Here is an 18,794-nt window from a genome sequence, read left to right as displayed (position 1 = left end):
ATTTGCACAAAGGAATTTATATGTTTAAACTGTTCATGACTAAACTGTTATATATCATGATATATTGTCTCTGGTTTAATTTGGGATTTGAACGAAGAGGAATAACTTTCAATGATATGGGGGAAGAGGAAACAGAGTTAGGATAAGCCGGTAGATGTATGGGAAGAGAGAGATATATACCCTACATGCGCGGATCTAGAGGGGGGGTCGGGGGGGTCCCGACCCCCCCCTGGAAAATGAAAATTTATTAAATTTACATAGTAAAATTATCGCGAAAATATGCCTCGGACCCCCCCTGGCAAACACAATTATCCTTCAGACCCCCCCTGGAAAAATTTTCTGGATCCGCGCATGCCCTATCTATAATATATAAATATGTACAGATGGGGTACATGACGTATGCATGTATCTCTTAATTTCTTCCGGCCCATACATTTAATGGCTTACTGATAGAAATTTAGAGGCTTGTGGTAAAATTCAATTGCAGTGCATGCATGGATAACGCAGACAGCTGACCACAGGACTAAATGATTGAGGAGGGGATTCTATCACCTTCTCCATGCACAAATCCACAAAATTTTTCTCAGGGGCCAGGGTCTGAGGAATTTTGATTGCTTTGGGAGGAGGGGTGTGGGTGTGTCCGAGGGATTTTACAATGTGAATTTTGTAAGTTTAAATTTGCTGGGTTGGAAGTTTGGAAGTAGGGGGGGGGGGTCCAGACAGCCCTGGCCCTTCCCCAAGATCTGCACATTCTTCTCTGTCACTCTCCCCTTCCTTAGTTATAACTTTTATAACCTATTGCTAACAACCTATTACAAGGTAAATCTGAACATCTTTGCCAAATCATTTCCATTCAAGAAGATATTGGACCTTGTGGTATGGACAACAGGAAGAAATTGAAATTTGCCATTCTGGGATCTATACGTATCCAAAAGTCTGTCATATAATAGTAAACAAAGAACTACAAGTGCGTTGTACACTATTCATTATGTCTAGATAAAATTAATGTATACCTGTACAATATTGCTACATGAATTAATTAGCTACAAACACAACAGATTTACTGACACTCATGTTTATTGTGTAGATTTACTAGATTAAATAGAACCAGATTAATTCAATTAAGTGAGTGAAGTGCATACTATAATTAAGCTATTATTTTTATGCCATCTAATTAGACTCATCTTATTAATCTTAGGTGTAACTGTTTTCTTTCATAAGAGATTGAGAGAAGGAAAGAAAACTCTTTGCTGAAAACATATTGTATTGTATGTTAGGCAGGCTCATGGTGAAAAATCTGGTGAATTATTGGCAGTTATATACAGAGCTACAAACTCTATGTAATACTGAAAATACTCCCTGTAGCCAGTGTTTATATATCTCTTGCTCTCTCGTTTCAGGTTGTCTTTATATGGAATGGCCAATCTTGCAGGCAGGCATCCCACTGAGCAAAGACAGAACTTTATCATCTGCATGTGGTGGAGCATTCCACTTCTATGCTTGGGGGAAGATAGGTTTCAGATTTTACAAATATATATTATTTAATTTGTTTTAAATATATATATATATTTGCATCCAGTATTTAAAAAGTTATAAGAATTAGTAAGTTGTGAAATTTTGATTTTTAAAAGTCATAAAGCCATTGCAAGGTTTGTATTTTTGGGAGTTCCATTCCAGTTTAACCCTCAGGGGCAATGGATTGGGTCCGAAGTTGTAAGTGAATGCTGTAACGTGGGAGATGCTCCTTGCTTCTTCTTCCTAACAACACATTCCAGCAGACGATAAAGTTCCTGGCAGCCATCTTTGTTTTCGACATCTATAGGTAGGGTCTCAAAAATTTTGCATTCAACCCATTCCAACTTTGTCAAACTTGAATATATTTCAATATTTTGTAGAAATATATAGCCCTGTGTGTTGTGAGGTTTAAATACCATAGAGTTTTTATTTTATCTCTTAATATTCTAGCAGTAATTCATGACAGTTTGTTTTCCTCCCTGATCTTTTCTCCATGTTTCATAATTTTCATGTCTCCCCTTCCTCTCTCTCAACCCTTTATTTCAACATGGATTACATATGATTGGCATTGACTCTTTCTACAAAAATAATATACCTGCTTGCAGCTTTTGACGAAATGTTCATACATGTATACGGTCAGCTTTACACATGACAGTTGCCACTTGGCGCTGTCAAACTATCGAGAATGAAGTTTTTTATGTACACATTTTCAAAAATTACACCTAAATACTTTCATTTGTTACTTGAAATATATGAATATGTTTGAATGTTTAATGAAACAGGTATTTTATGTACAAATTGTGATATCTATTTACTTGTAATTCTGGGCCGGTACATTTTATGTTTTTTATGACCATTGGTTATGTTTCTAAGTTTTCCAAACCTAGATAGACTAGGCCAAGTCTAAGGCAAGAAGATAAGTACAATATCAAATTGATTTTGTTTCTTTTGTACATGTATATCATAGTTAGGATGTATGACATACAACATGATGAATATTCTGATATTAAAAGAAGAAATAAAATACATATAATGTTAACATTCTTTCAAAAAACCTAATTCTTAAGGATTTATTAAAATTAAAGGTACATGTATAAGCATGTCATATGTACTGGTATACATGGAAGCAACTTTCCACTTCTGGATTACACTTGTACAGTGTAGTACATGTACATATTTTATGTTTGGTAGATTTGCTTATGACACATGACAAGTGTTTTAGATTACTTCTGTTGACACACAGGTTAAGTTTACATGTTGTTAAAGCAAATTTTCAGAAGATATTTGCCAATGAATAATTTGAATTCTCTTTGTAGCTTTGAAAGTATTCTCTTTTGAGAAGTGGATAAGCATATAAGCCTACATCCACTTTGTGGATGTAGGCTAAGCCTGTCTACTTTTTAAAAGAGAATAGCTTTGAAAGGGGTGGGGATGCTATTGTGAACAAGATGTTATCTTACATTATCAAGGACTATATTGAAAGTAGATAAACCATAGTACTATCTAAAAGGTCTTTGTAGTATCTGAAATTATAGTGTTGCAAACTAAGTTATCAAGAATAAGCTGTACTTATTGTGACATCAAATTGGAACATATTTTATAGATGATGGTATTCCATATAGAATGTCAAGGAACACTCTCTCTAATATTTCAGGGCAGTATGGCATATGATAGATTTACTAGGGGATTCATGATATTCATCCACTTTCATGAAACAAATCATCTATGAATTATTATATTCTTCAAACCAATTTATGTTACTGTAAAAGTATCTTTTGAGTACCGGTAAGTTATCAATTTATAATGTAATGATCAGTGCTTTTATAGGCTTATTGCAAGAAGATGCTCACAAATTTTTTTTTCATATATTAATTTATATTCTTTCAATATTATATCATTGGCTTCTGAACATGGCTAAGTGGTCATGGATGTTAGGCAAGTAGCCCAAAGGTTGCTGGTTCAAGCCCCACTGTGTTTATTGGTACTTAATGTATATTGTGCCTTTGGACAAGGCTCTATCTCTTCATTGTTTAAAATAAAACAGATAAAATAGAGTACCGGCCGTTACATGTTAAATTATGCTTGCAGCTAATCTGCAATAGACTTGGGTCCCATGTAGGTGGAGTCAATGACTCTCATCCACTTCTCACCAAGGGATATAAAGCTGGCCCTCTGAGTCTAATTTTATTTTTTAAGTTCTGTAGTATGATCAGCTATGTGATCAAGCTTTGGTATTTGGTATGGAACTGTTGTGGCACATCTTTCAGCGAGAACCATTCAGATAATTGATTCAAACAAAATTATTGGAAAATTAATCAAGTTTTTATTGAGATTGTGCAGCATGAAACCTACAAGTGTTTTCACAGTAACATACTAGGTATATTTTGTATTTCCAAGATCTGCATCTGACTTCAAATTACAACAGGGGGCTAAGATTAGAATGTTAAGGATGTTTTGTCTATCAATCCACTGGTAATTGAAAATTTAACAGCATTAATTTTCTAGGGATCCAAACAGGTTTTAATGCATGTATGTATAAACTCTTTTCACATAAATCTTTCCTGAGATATCAGAAAATAAGCCCACTCCAGCTTTCATGCTTGGGTTTAGATCAAGAAACTCATCAGCTAAAAATAAATCCATACATTCCAGTGGTATCTTGAGAAGCAATTTCTTTTTCTTACACATAAACCATGTTCCAGGTTTTTTTGCGTTTTGCGTTAGTAAAGTTTCCCTATTATTATTCTCTATTCCTGGGCAAAAGGTGACTTTTAAGGTAAGCAGTTTGTCCTTTACCTTCTTTTGCCATTTTGTAATGGTGAATTTGTAGTCTGTAACTTTGAAATATAGTAAATATTGTTTAAAATTTTGGTCAATTTTTTATTATACGGATAGTTATGCTGGAATTGCATGGTACATTTTTTTTTAATGGGAGTAAAGGGGAGGAGTGGAGAGGTGTAGGGATTTGCTCCCTGTAGCCAACAAGGTGACACTTCCATTGATAGACCATTAAGGGTTCCACCTTTTTTCTTTGACTTTCCTTCTAGTGGGTCTCGCTATGCACCCATCGTAATAAAGTTATCTGAAAGTCTTTTTAATTAATGGTTGTTTATTGAAATTATGTCAGAATAATGGAAGTCCAATCTTTTTAGTGGTAACTTGAAAACAAATACAGTGTATATATAGGTAGTATAGATTTACACAACAGATGGTGTACAGCAGCATAATGTAACTCATATTGGAATACATTAACACACTTTCATACTTAGTAATGCAAACTCTCAATAAATGCCACAATGACTCTGTTGACTGATCTCACACAGACGTTGGAACTCGCAAAACATGTTTTTTGTTTAGTAAGTCAGAAATTTAGTCATACAGCTGTAGATGACATGATAGACAAAGACATCTTATTTACCCCCCCCCCATCCCCCTCCCCCAACTACCCTTACTATCTCTGTACTTCTTAGCTTGAGGCATTATGTGTCTGTAGATGTATGTAGATAGTCAGCAGGGGGTAGGAATCTGCTGCCATCAGAAGCACCCACTGGCATCACCATCAGTAGTAGCAGTAACAGCAGGGGAGCATGTGGTTCTAGTTTACAAATATATCACAAGTCAGCATAAACACCCTCACATGTAGCCCACTCCTGCCTCTGGTTTTCTTGTGTGATAAGTCAGCTTCTTTTGTCGTGAAGGCTTCCCTTTATAGTACTTATTGGTGAGTTAATTGTGGTTGTTTTGTTCTCTTTGTTTATGGTAAGATTTGGAAGTCATTGGAAGGTTAAATATTGTCTTGTTTATTTATCTATGTCATAGCCTTTTATCAGTACATGTACACCATAAGTACACGTTTATCATTTTGAGCCGTTTTACGTTCCCTCAACTTCTATGATACCACTATGCTAAGTCTTTATCTGACATTCAGCTGATTTGGTACACAATAATGGTGTGCCTATAAATGTAGAATAAGTTTTTAGATTTGCTATACCCAACCTTTTTTTAAACCCAAGCAATGATCATTTGCACTAGAGACATGTTTCCAATTCCAGAATGAGTCATTATAAGACTGAATGTTGCTTATCTTTATGTCATATTTCTAAATAACTACTGGTTCATGTTTATTCAAGTGACCGTATTTTTAGACCTACATTGCTAAAATATTTTAACTTTAAAAAACAATCATTTAAAGTTAATTAAACAGCTGCAAATAGGTGTTCTTTTCCTTTTCAACTGGACAGAGAACCTCTGTACTCTGGTAGTCAGTATCTTTGTGCTATTGTAGTCAGTATCAGAATCTGTAGGGAGATGGCAAGTTAAGTTTTTAGTACATGTGCCTAATCCCATTGCATAGAAAATTACAAGTGTTCAAATCACTCAGTATCTTTACCCATATAGTAACTCCTCTTTAAAATACTGCTCATGAAAGTAGATTTGGATATATTTTTCACATGATCATGCACCTGAGTTAAAAAGACGAGAAATTGGTCGATCATGAGAAAGATCAAACACTAAGAATATTTTTCTTCAACTTTTCTATGAAATAAAGTTTATTAATTAAGATTTGCAATGGTTAGACTTAAGTTTCCTAAATCATTGGTGTAGGTCAAAACTAGGATATATCAAATCAGCATGATTTAGTGATTAATAAACTTTTTTTCATAGTAAATTAGTCTGAGCAGATTGAATAAACTGATGATATCTTGATAATCAAAGGAGATGAAGGTCATCACTGGCTTAATTACCATACACATCCTAATTAACACCCAGGGTGTTTTGGGAATTAGGAAACCTAATATTTTATTGATGCTGTGAGATGCTGTTATGAAATGTCTAAACTATGTAATGTGAAAATATTTTGGAAATTGCATTTGTAAAATGAATAGAATAATGTTCTGAATAGGATTAGTTTGACATGTATTTATTGATAAGCCATTGCATATCATGATTTTCTGATATTATTTCAGGTTTCTAAATTTCCAACATGTCTGACGACGAAACTCACAATCCCCCGTAAGTATTTCTCTGACATTATAGTATATTTTGTTCACATACCTATATTGTATGCATTAAAATTTTCCCTCATTATTTTTTGCCTGATTCGGGTGCATTGTCTTTGGGTAAAACCTAATGTGACTAATGCTAATGAAATCTAGCGTAATTTAAAAAAGTGATTTTAATTATAAAATATATCTATCTCTTAAATGCAACTTTCAGTATGTTTGAATGTAATCAGATGAAAATAACATGAGGCGAAAATAGCCCTGTATAGAACACCGGTACCGGTATATAGAAATGCTTCATTAAGTCTTAGTTTAATTCTATATTTCAATGAAATCATGATTTATAGGATAAAAATATTTTTTATTTATGATTCAATTTTGTTCAGACATACATATCATTTACTGAATTTTAATTTAATTGATGTAGACCTCTTTGACACCCAAATTGCACATCCAATATTTGAGGTAGAAGAAAAAAAATAAACAGGCAGAACTTTTTAAGAAAACCACACACATAGTTAAAATCCATTTATTAAACTCTACTATTATGAAACACATTTGTTTATTTTCAAATTGGACAGCCAACAGTGGAAACCTTTTTTTTTTTAAATTGAATGCTTCTTTATTTATTTACTTATTTGTGCACCCTTTTCATCATTTTCATTATGGGTCAGAAGTTTTGCAAAAGATCTGCAAAAGGCTTCTTTGTGTCTGAGAAATCATGTGAAGAAGTTTCAAAACATTCTTTTATCAACTTTATTTGTAAGAGTATCTGTAAATTGTCACTTCAACTTCCTATGACAATCAAGAGTATTTGTCATTAAACTTGAAACTTTTATGAATTTTTCACATATTTTCAGCAGCCAACTGAGTCAAGTTTGGCTCTTTTTGTTAAAGTAAAGCATAGATAATTGAAAATTTTCTCATATTTCAATTTAAACAGCAGAAGTTTAAATAGGATGGACAGTTAACTTCTCTTCCAGATAATTTTGATATGCTCCCTCTCACTTCCTCACCCTTCCCCTGTATATTTTTGCTTGCCTTTTACAGATTCATTTTCAGTCAGGTACAGGTTTGCTTATTCTGTATGCGCCATGATCAAATAAACATTGAATTGAAAATCGTGTTTTTTACAGAGAGGAGATTACAGATGCGTAAGTTTTCATGCTAAGGCTTAGATAAACATAAACTTAAAACAAACACAGAGAAAGAACTGTATTGATGATCTTATTAGTAATATTCGTGAAATACAGCTTCTCTAACATTTAACATTCAGTGTTGTAACCAAACTAATTTGAATATTAATACTGAATAACCGTCTTATTATTGTTGAACTGAGTTTTTAGAAGATATAAAATCTAAGATGTATATCTGATTCTATATGCAAGTAACAACTGATTAATAAGGCTATGCATGGATTATAGATGTTTCTAATGAATGAGAGGATTAAAAAAATGTATATAGAGTTAAAATAACAGCCACTAATTTTTATCTGATAGCCCCGAGGAGGTTACATTTGTAGCCGCCCCCGTTGCACCAACTCCGTGAGTTTTAGATTTGTATGTGTGCTGAGCTGGTTTGCTTTTAGATATACACTGGTTAGCTGATTGATCAAGCTAGGAGAAGGATGTCTATGGAATTTGAATTATTTTTGGCATTTAGCTATACATAGTGTTTGCAGTTATTGCTGTTTTGAATACGGCTAGTTATTTTTCATTGATACATAGATGTGAATCTTTTTAATATGAAGATTTTGTGAGATTGAACATGGATCTATGACTGAGATACTGTTTATATTGGTTTTCAATTCTTTTACTGGAGCCATGCAACAATATGAAAATGAATTGTTTGATGTATTTCAATTGAACCACCAAAATCACCTTTACTACAATTACTGTTCTCTTTTTGCAACAAAATTGAGTTTTAATTGATTAATTTTAAGTTTTGTTGAATATTTTTGCTTTTTGAATACGGTAGACTTTATATACTTAATCTTCCAGCCTACAAAAAATATTTGGTTGGAGTCCATCAAACAAGAATATGTTGAATTGTGGCCTGATGAACTTCAGCATAAGCTTTAAGAATTTTTAGACCTTGATGAATATAGATAGTGTGTTTCCTATTCCAACTTGTAAAAAGGTCATAATTGAGGGAATTTAATACATGTTATTGTTGTTTTCAAACTTGGCCAGGCAAATGGCCCCTTGTGTAAAATCTCAAATACACTAAACACATTTTTCGTGTTTCTTAATTGCTGACAGCATTAGCATTAGACATGTACAAGAATTCTTCAGTGTGTAACCCTTTATGACATCTATATTTAAAACAAATATTTCAATGTAAAAACCAAGGGCTAGCTGGTCAGTGAAGGAAGCAGAAACACACTATTTAAGTATCTTGACCTAAGTGTCAATCAGGTCACAGTGGGTCTTATATGTGTTCTATGTGAAGTCTGGGTAGTGTTGTGAGATTGATTTAATATTATATGATAGCTTGTAGTAGAATGCAGATTAAAAAAAAAAATATTACAGGTATATGATGCATATTTGTATTGCATATGATGTATACATATTGAGATACATACACTAACATTTGTTTAAGAGTTTATGTGTAATATACAATTAATCAAAGCTGACTTCATGATTAATGATTTTATGCATAATGTGTTCCATTGGTGAAGAATGTTCCAGAATGAACCATGGAGAGGTTGGTAGTGTATTCTTGGTTCAGGAGATATGGATCAGTGTAAAAAGGAACAAAAAACAGTGATCTGCTAATTCTCTTATTATAAATGAATTCAGAGACTTCAAAATCAGTGGAACAGAACTTGATCAGCTCTCCTTTCAGTCTTGCAAAGTTACTATGGAGAGCTAAATTGTTCTACCTTCTCTTTATGCTACCACCCATTCCACAGTTATTTCTGGGTAAACTGTTGATTTCGTTTAACTGATATTTGTAAAATAGATCAAATAGTTAATCTTTAGTTTCTTAGGCCAAAAATTGCGAAGTATAATGTGGCAAGCAGGTATTTTACTTCATTTTTTTGGTAAGAATAACTCAATTTGTAATATTTTTCCTTATCAATAATCTTACTTTATATGGCAGTGAGTGAGAAACTAAAAATTAATTTTTTTGGATATACTGCATGACATCACAATCGACAAAAGAAATTTACTGTTGTTTTAATACAGAATATTATATACATTAAATTTTAATATTAATTTGTTCACAGTTTAACATTAGAGTTAGAAAAATAACTTTTTTTCTGCTGCATGGCTATTAATCACATTTGAAAAGTGAAATTTTAAGTTGTCATGTTTTCTCAATTAAAGGGAAGTAACTCCTACTGAGCAGAATGAGCAGTAAGTCAGTTTATGTAAAGTGTTTAAGCATTGGTAGATATACAGAGTGATGAGATTCCTTGTAGATCAGCCTCATAGTCAGGATTGAGGTGTGTGTACAGTCTAGAGGGCTTCTGAAGTTATTATAAATAACAATGAACTTATTTAGGAGCTAGAAATAAACTCCAAAATTGGAATGGTGTGGGTAGTCTGTAAAATTTCAAATAGTATGTGTGAAGTTTTCTAGTATAAATGCCAAGTATTTCTATTGATGACTGTTATGTAGATTATATAGTGGTGTGGTTTTACATTGCTGTAGATCTTAGAGCTGTGTGATTATTGATTAAAACAATGAGAGAGAGAGAGAGAGAGAGAGAGAGAGAGAGAGAGAGAGAGAGAGAGAGAGAGAGAGAGAGGAGAGAGAGAGAGCATGACTGCTGTAACAGTTTTGTGTGAAATTAGGGGGGAGGTGTAAAAGATTATACATGATTAGTATTAAAAGCAGGTTGTTTTTGCATGGTGTGGTTTGACAGTTGTTTAACTTGTAGATCTAGCGATTCTGCTTAATATTTACATGTATATTTTTAAGACTTTTGTCTTAATTTTACAGAGCTTCCGAGAATGAAGCAAAGAGAGCTATGGAGGTGAGTTTTATTTGACATACTGGTATATTGAATGGTTCCTTTGTTACAATGTGGTTTACAATGTTTTTTTTACTGATTCTTTAAAAATATTTAATACGAAGGAGTTAAACAACTTTGTCAAACAAGAGTTTTCCTTCTTATCTGATAGACATTTTACCTAACAATTAGTACCCTATGAAATAAACTTTACAGGAAGCAGCCAGGAGGAAGGCTGAGAAGGTGGCACAAGAAATAGCCGAGTTTGAAGAGCAGAGGAAAGAGGAACGCGAGAAAGAACAACAGGAAATTCAAGCTCTCCGTGAAAAAAGAGTAAGTGTATTTGTTCATTAAAATAAAAAGGTATGCCAAGATGACATACAGTTTGTGAAGACAGAATTTTTTTTAAAAGTTACTTAAACCAGCTAAGAATACTAGAAGAGAAAAATAATTAACATAAACTTTTTTATGTTTTTTGGTATTTGGTTAGAGTTATGTGCCCTTTGTAGGAACAACGCAAGAGGGAGCGAGAAGAGGAAGATAGGAGGCTGGCTGAAATGAGGGTACAGGAGGAGGCCCGCAGGAAGGCTGAGGAGGTAAGTGCTGTTACAACAGGTGCTCTTGCTCCCTGTGCATTTTTAATTAATGCAGTGACTCATGTCAAATTGGCATGCACAGATTCATCTTCAAATGTGTCAAATTTGATTTGTTGATCTGCATTGTCATCAAGATGAAATCTTGATTTTCTTATACGCATGTTTTATTGATACAAGTTTCTAGGAACTAAGAATCTGAGACCTCTATTTTTCTAAAAATTGGTGAAATTAAATTTGTATAGTACATCATCAGTTTTATATCATAAATATATTGATTCTTATAGATTCAGAAGTGTTTCAAAAACAACTCTTGTGATTTTAAAATTCACAGTTGTTGTTTTTTTTTTAGGACCATTGTTTAAAAATAACAAGTTTGTAGAGATATCTGTAAATTTGATATTTAAAAACTATACCAAAGAATATAGTGATGAGCTATCCGATGAAGTTATATAGCAACAAGGTCTATATTTCACAGGAAGAGAAAAGAAAGAAGAAAGCAGAAGAAGAAAAACAGAGAAAAGAAGAACGTGACAGAAAACGCAAGGAACAAGAGGAACGCATTAAGAACATGCGTAAACCGAACTTTGTCATCACCAAACACAGTGATGGAGAAAAAACTGGAGAGGTAATTAAGAAGCTCTATTCAGTTATTTGTGCATTTTTTCAAATATTAATTTATCAAAATTCGTAGAATCCAACAGCTGTTGGTAAAGTTCTTATCCTAATGCATCTGCCACCAAAACTTTCACAACACCAGATTGTGATTTTGTATTTAACTTTGAAAACGCATTGTTATTTTATAATGGTTACCTGGTAAATAAGTTTTTAAAAAATTATAAATGTCTGTTTTCAAGCAAATTAATTAAATTTAAAGTGTATTTGCAAATCTTTATATCCAAACTTCCTCCAACATGTCAGGACGGGGGGGGGGGGGGGGGGGGAGGGAGAATGGAGTACTCCCTTTGGTTTAGATTTGTTTTGTGACAATGTGTTTAATGTAGGTGAGCATTGTCATGCATCGATTTAATGTTAAAATTATTTAAAGACTCCGCAAATTGTATCACAATTTATTTTACTAAGTCCTGAAGAAAATAGATGTTGCTTGTATATTTAGTTTATTTTATGTATGATATTTACTATGATATTTATGATCCACTTTTCATGTACTGTATACAGCAAACATTTTGTATCTTCACTATCCAAGGTTTTACAGTCTGCTCCTCTCCTATACAGAGGAGAGGTCTGAAAATCCTTGGCTAGCAAAAATGACATTTGAAGCATATTTATTTCTACTCTGTGGTAAATCATAATACTTCATTTGGAATAAATAACTTCCATATTTTAAATTTTTTTGTATGGATTAATGTTACTCGACAAGAATTTTCATAAAATCAGTTATCAAGATAGTGCAAAAACATTTTTCCTTTTCGTATGAATCATCATCAGGAGAACAAGTCTTAAAAAACTTTTAAAGATTCAGTTTAATGGTACATACTGGGTTTGCTGGTAACTGCTAGTTACAAACAGCTCTTGATATATGTATCCGTAGCCATCATGCTGGCAGAGTAACTGTTCAATTCTCTGAAATGTCAAGTTCATCCTTATATCTTTTCTTACTTTCATTTTCTTATAGACACAAGAGGTGGGTTCTTTCAGTTGGTTTTCAAATCCAATTCCTTTTTCCTTGCACTGGGTTGGACAGTGATATTTTTTTATACTTTCCCTTACAATACATAAGCAGCTGCCAAAACATTATGTAGATCAGTGATAATGGGAATGGAGAATGATGTGCTTGCATGATCAGCTTAAGATTAAAAAGATGAAATTCCATAGGCAATTTTTTTACTGTAAACCAATTTTTACTATTCATGACATATTTATAACAATTTACCAGTGCCAGAGACTATGTAACAGTAGATGATCTTCAACATAATGCATATGCGTTATTAAAAAGACTGCATGGTTGTAGCAAGAAATATTTGCAATGATGAGGTAATAACAAGTAATCATTCGCAATTTAATGAAGGTGTTACCTGCATGTAATTTTCTAAGCTCCAGCTCCAACTTTTGTGATGTGTAGACTGCAGTTTTATTTGAAGTTTGAGTTGCTCCCCTTTCCCATCTTTAGTTGGATGCTATCAAAGATGAACAATATGGCTGGATCAGATTAACCAGGGAAGGTGATATTTAATTCCGTGCATAAATTAAATTGCATTGTAGAAGACCAAAAATAATGTTAGTTGATAGGCATATACTGGTTTGTTCCTGCAGGTTTCTTAAGAACAAAGATTATCAAAATGACCTGGTAACAAGGCAGTTCCATCAAGCTTTTATTTCTCATTAACAAAATAGAAAGATGTTAAAAAAAAATGTTGATAAAATCTTTAAATTACAGTTTTTTCCTTGGCAAAATAGTAATATTAAACATCTGTATAAACCTTGTATAATGTGATCATGATAAAGAATTTCAAATAATTCCTCTAAACCAATGAGGCCCAATTGAAGCATCTCTAAAGGTAAAAAATGTTAACATCCAATCTAAATACACTTTACTTGTTTGGTGCCCATGAGTGTTTTGTTTAATAGACATAAAAAATTCTACTTTAGATAGATTAAATTATATTTTAGATCCCAGCACATCCATAGATTTTTATAAGAGGAAACTAAGCAGTTAGAATTGATGTATTTGTAGACTAATTCATTAGACTTAATCTGTTTACGGTACTAACATGTAGTTATAATTTCCAATTTGATTAACAATAAAACTCTTGAAAGTTTTGCATGGAAAATTATTGTACTTTTTTACTTCATAAATTTTTATTAATACTTTTTAATTGAAAAAAAAAGATGTGTGGATATTATAATCAACTGAATATAATTGTTGTAATACTTAGAATTGACATTTTAACTGTATAAATTGTTGTTGTGGCTTTCATAATTCTTGCTATTAATTAATTTTAATTTGTTTCCAATAACATGAGCTTTACATTACATAGCCTCTGCTTCTACACTCTCCATTAAACCTTACATGTACAATGGTTACTTTAATGATCCATTATGGATTTTAAAATGAATGATATGTATCTCTGTGTTTTTCTGTAGGAGAACGAGCAGGGAGAGGTCCAGAAATCTAAGGAGCAGCTCGAGGCCGAGAAGAGGTCCTTCCTGTCCCAGAGGATCAAGCCCCTCCCCGACCTGTCCGGACTGGACGTGGAGAAACTGGCCGAGCAGGCCAAGGAGCTCCATAAGGAGATCTACCGCCTGATGAACGAAAAGTACGACATCGAGGAGAAGTTCAAGAGACAGCAGTATGATGTAAGTATAGGCTGGTCCTGGGGTATTTTAAACTGCATTGTTCTCATAACGTTAATTAATCAGAAAACACATAAAATACTATTAGTGTAAAGCCTACACATGAATTCTACTCTCTGCAGTAAATATATAAATGTATAACTTTGTTTTGTAGATGATTGAACTTGCAGAGAGAGCAAGACAGATGAGCAAAGGGTGAGAATTGTATGTGTGTGAATAATTAATAAAATGGACAATACAATGGGTAATAAAAACCTGTTTGTAAATGTTTTAGGCATATATCCATGTGTAATTTCAATACTGTTTTTCTTTATAATAGAAAAGGAAGAAAAGGACTGTCATCTGCACAAGTTGATGAGTCGTAAGTGTGCTTTCTTATTAAAATGTATTATAAGAATGCTTAAAACATTGTCATATTGTATGTTTGTAAATGTGGAAATCATGGATTTGTTCAGGTAAAACAAGAAATTAAGTAGTGGTCATTCTCCAAAAAAAATTTTTGATGCTAAAAGATATATGCGCTCAAGTTTATGAGTAACAATAAAAATATATATTAAATCATCATCATCATCATTGATCATTATAATAATACATGAAATGTTTGTTTCCTCAGGTTTGACAGATTAGCAGACAAATTCGCCGGTGCCCCAGTGAGTACACAAAACATCAAACACTATAAACATGTACACAGTGTACAGACATCTGTATGGTTCATATGATTTGTTTTTCAATTATGGCATAATCTTAAAAATATCTTATTTTATGTTTTTTAAGGGGAGGGTCAGTTTCTATTAATTAGCTTTAATCAAATTAGAAAAGGGGATATTTCTTGATACTATATTGATCGAGAATTTCATTTTTGAAATTGGTTTTTAAGAAATAAATATTGGAAATGGAAATAGTATATAAAACAGTGTATTGTTAATTCGAGCAAAAAATTATTTTTCATGTTACCAATATTAGTTTTAAACCTAGAATTGCTTTTTCTTTCTCTAGCCCAAGATCCAACTATGCAGCAAGTACGAGCGCCACACAGACCACCGATCCTACGGCCAGAGATTAGAACTTTTTGAAGAGTTAAGTAAACCTATAGAACCTTCCTTCGTAACCAAAAAGACAGAGGGCGAGGAAGGTGAAGAAGGCGGGGAGGAAGACGCGGGTCAGGAAGAGGGAGGGGAGGAGTAGCTCTCTCCCCCCACCCCTCATATCCTGTTAGCCTAGGTGTCAACAGGTAATGGAGTGTGTCGTACTTAGCTGAAGCATCCGACCTGCTTGCTAAAGTCTGGTGTGTTCCTTGGTGTATAGCTCTTTGGACATGTTGGTCATTGAATTGGGCTTTGGTTGACCTAGATCCACAGAACTCTTCAGAACAGGCATGGTTTGGTTTTTTCTCCCTCTAAGGGAAACTTGTTGTAGCTTTGAATTGTCTAAAATAAAGCTACTACAACAACTACTGGTATCATACTGTGGAATTATGGGATTCTGGAAGGGGTTAATAGGGTCTTGAATCTCATGGGGGTACTCTGTATCCACTTGTATAAATTGCTATAATTATAAATGACCAGTTTTTATTTGAATAATCATCTCTTAAAGAAAATACTGTAAATTCCTTATATCACGCGAGTACTTCATTCTGCAATCTTGCTGTTTTGTATCAAATCGTGAGAATATAAAATCACAAACGCTAAACTCTTTACCTTATTTCTTATTGTTCTCAAGTCTGAAAAAATAATGGCGAGCTTCTAAAATCTGCAAAGGGTACTTCTCAAAATTTTACACTGATATTAATTCCTTGCATTTAATTAGGAATTTGCAGTAAGATATCCTGGAAAATACCCCTCCACAAATCTGTAAAAATGGAAAATCCACAGAAATTGTTAAAAATTTAAATGATTCCTTTGTGTGTATAAATGAACCATGACTGCTCGTGTTATGTATATGGTTGTTGTTTTTGAGAGAAAAGAAACAAAGAAGTGAACTGTTCTGTCGTGTAGTTGGATGAGAATGATACATTTATTGCAGAACTTGCATGCATTCTTGTATAAATGGTTTCCCATTTATAGAAATAATCATGTTCTACTACAATATCTGTCTCCTAAGCTCTTATATCAACATGAAAATACACACACTGCAAACCATGATAAACCAGATGTTGTCACCTGATGAAGATGACTGTTTAAAAAAATAAGTCTTTCCTTTCTAATGAGGCCTTACCTTCGTCTTCATTGGCATGGGCATGTGAAAGAAGCCTTGCTGTGGAAATATTTGACTGCATTATAAATGTCTAAATAGACTTTTTGATGTTAGATTTTTATAGAAAAGGAGTAAAGTTTCATTATGATTAAGTTGAAATAAAATTATATTTTATTTCAAGTTAAATCAAATCTAATTTTATGTATTTTCATGCAATGGTTGGTTGTTTAATTATCAGCTATTTTGCCTTTGATTAATCAAGGTTAACTAGAAAAATTGATGTCATTTAAACACAATGCTTTGTTTCTACTTTTTTAGATTAACGCAATAGAAAAAATAAACCATCTTCAAAGAGGCGACATCCCCATGAACAGCCAAAATGACTTGATTGACTGATAGCAGTAGAGAGAGGATATAGATTCTTGTAACTCTAATGACTATGTGTAACTGCGTTCACTTGTTTTTAATCTCTTGATATCCTAGGCTAATCATTTCTTTAGCTTTGTAAATTTTTTTGTTTTTATTTATGAAAAAGTAAAAATGTTAATATTGCCATGTATTGTTTCAAAGGATTTCTTTCGCATGTTGTTTCTGAAGTCCTTTGAAATAATTGTATAAGAAACAATAGTCTTGATATTGAACATACCCCAGAAGGAACGGAAAAGAAGAATGACTGATTTTTTGTGGAGGAAGTAGTTCCAATGATTTAAAGTAAACTGTCAACAATTGTTCAGTATTTCGGTCGGAGTAAACAAAATGGAGGGTTTTTCATTGAGATGATCTTCTTCCACTGAAGACAGTTTAGTGATAGGCAGCAGTCTATTGCTTTATATATCTATCAATGTATGCATCCAAGACTATGTGTGATATGACTAGTCCTTATAGACACAGTAATAAAGTTGGCCAAATCCTTGCTCTTTGTTGGCGTTGTGTATGTAAGAATTATCTCCCTTTGACTGCAGCTGATTTTTTTGTTGGGTGTCTGTACATAAAATATATGCGCATTTAATTGAAAAGGAAGGCTGGTTGGTTTATAATTAAGACTATATTATAATCTCCTTTACAAGGAGAGCTTTGTAGAGAAATATAGGGAAATGATCTTTCAAAGCTAAATATTTAAGGAATTTTTTTTAATTAAATGATAGTTTGTGGCTTAAAAAATCTCTAAAGATTTGGTAGATCTGTTTGATGTGTGATTTGTTGGCCATCCAACCAACAAGAGGCCCATGGGTCACATCGCTCACCTGAGCAACAATAGACATCATTCAGATAAAATCAGCTTTCTGGAGTCATAAAAATTATACAAAATATCTGAACAATGTTGTTCAAAAGATCCTGTATGAAAAAAAAGTTACCCTGCATAATCTTATATTTATCATTGAGCCCCTTTGTAACAGGATGATTTTACAGTCATATCACATTTTGAGCATTGCAATTCTCGAGAAGATCATGAACGTCTGTTTATACATGTATATATAAAATTTAAACCTACATTAAATTAATCGAAACAATTTTAAAAGAATCGACAATATGCAAAATGCTTGCACATAAGTAAAACCATATAATTATAATAACATTGAGTTTTTGTGAATAATTTTAAAGTTTTCCTTTGTAAAATTGGACCCCCCAATGTGATGTGACCCAACCCTAATCCTGAGGAATATGATTTTGACAAATTTTAATCTACACTATCTGAACTGACTATAGTAACAACTTTGTTTTAGAAGATGATTTTTAAAGTTTTTCCCCACTAACCTACCCCTGTGGATCATGATTTGAATAAACTTGAATCTTCCCTACCTGAGGATTCTTCCTCAAGAGTTTCAGCTTTTCTGGTTAAGCGGTTTCGGAGAAAAATATATTTTAAAGATTTACTGTATATATTTCTATGTAACTCTCCATTGTACCCCCCCCCCCCCCCCGGTGATCATGATTCACACAAGTTACAGCTTTTCCAGTCAACCAGTTTCAGAAAAGAGGATTTTTAAAGATTACTTCTATATATTACTTTGTTAAATTTGACTTTCCATTGTGGCCCCAGCCTACCCCCGTGAGTCATGATTTTCACAACTTGGAATCTACACTACCTTTGGATGCTTCCACATCAATTTCGGCTTTCCTGGCCAAATGGCTCTTTAGAAGAAGATTTTTGAAAATTTCTAATTAATCTTCAATAATTTCTAATTATCTTCCCTTGGAAAGGGTGTGCTCCTT

General features: G+C 33.1%; 1 protein-coding gene across 7 annotated transcripts; it reads left to right on the top strand.

The window, feature by feature from the left end:
- Positions 1-1,419: 1,419 nt before the first annotated feature.
- LOC128170851 (troponin T, skeletal muscle-like) lies at positions 1,420-17,493 on the top strand. 7 transcript variants are annotated; one of them, XM_052836648.1, is made up of 16 exons: positions 1,420-1,514; positions 1,678-1,822; positions 6,483-6,528; positions 7,655-7,672; positions 8,018-8,062; positions 9,851-9,880; positions 10,470-10,503; positions 10,696-10,812; positions 10,989-11,075; positions 11,551-11,700; positions 14,178-14,390; positions 14,542-14,582; positions 14,707-14,748; positions 15,001-15,037; positions 15,384-15,463; positions 16,899-17,493. In XM_052836648.1, exons 3-16 carry the CDS (start codon positions 6,500-6,502, stop codon positions 16,909-16,911), a joined length of 936 nt encoding a protein of 311 aa, XP_052692608.1. In that variant the 5' UTR covers positions 1,420-1,514; positions 1,678-1,822; positions 6,483-6,499; the 3' UTR covers positions 16,912-17,493. The 7 variants fall into 7 exon arrangements, with proteins under 7 accessions (XP_052692608.1, XP_052692567.1, XP_052692573.1 ...); XM_052836607.1 differs by having other exon boundaries at positions 1,426-1,514; positions 15,384-15,618; XM_052836613.1 differs by lacking the exon at positions 9,851-9,880 and having other exon boundaries at positions 1,497-1,514; positions 15,384-15,618.
- Positions 17,494-18,794: the final 1,301 nt, after the last annotated feature.

Source organism: Crassostrea angulata, chromosome 1, assembly GCF_025612915.1.
Source record: "Crassostrea angulata isolate pt1a10 chromosome 1, ASM2561291v2, whole genome shotgun sequence".
NCBI classification, from domain to species: domain Eukaryota; kingdom Metazoa; phylum Mollusca; class Bivalvia; order Ostreida; family Ostreidae; genus Magallana; species Magallana angulata.
This window is presented reverse-complemented; position numbering and strand designations above follow the sequence as displayed.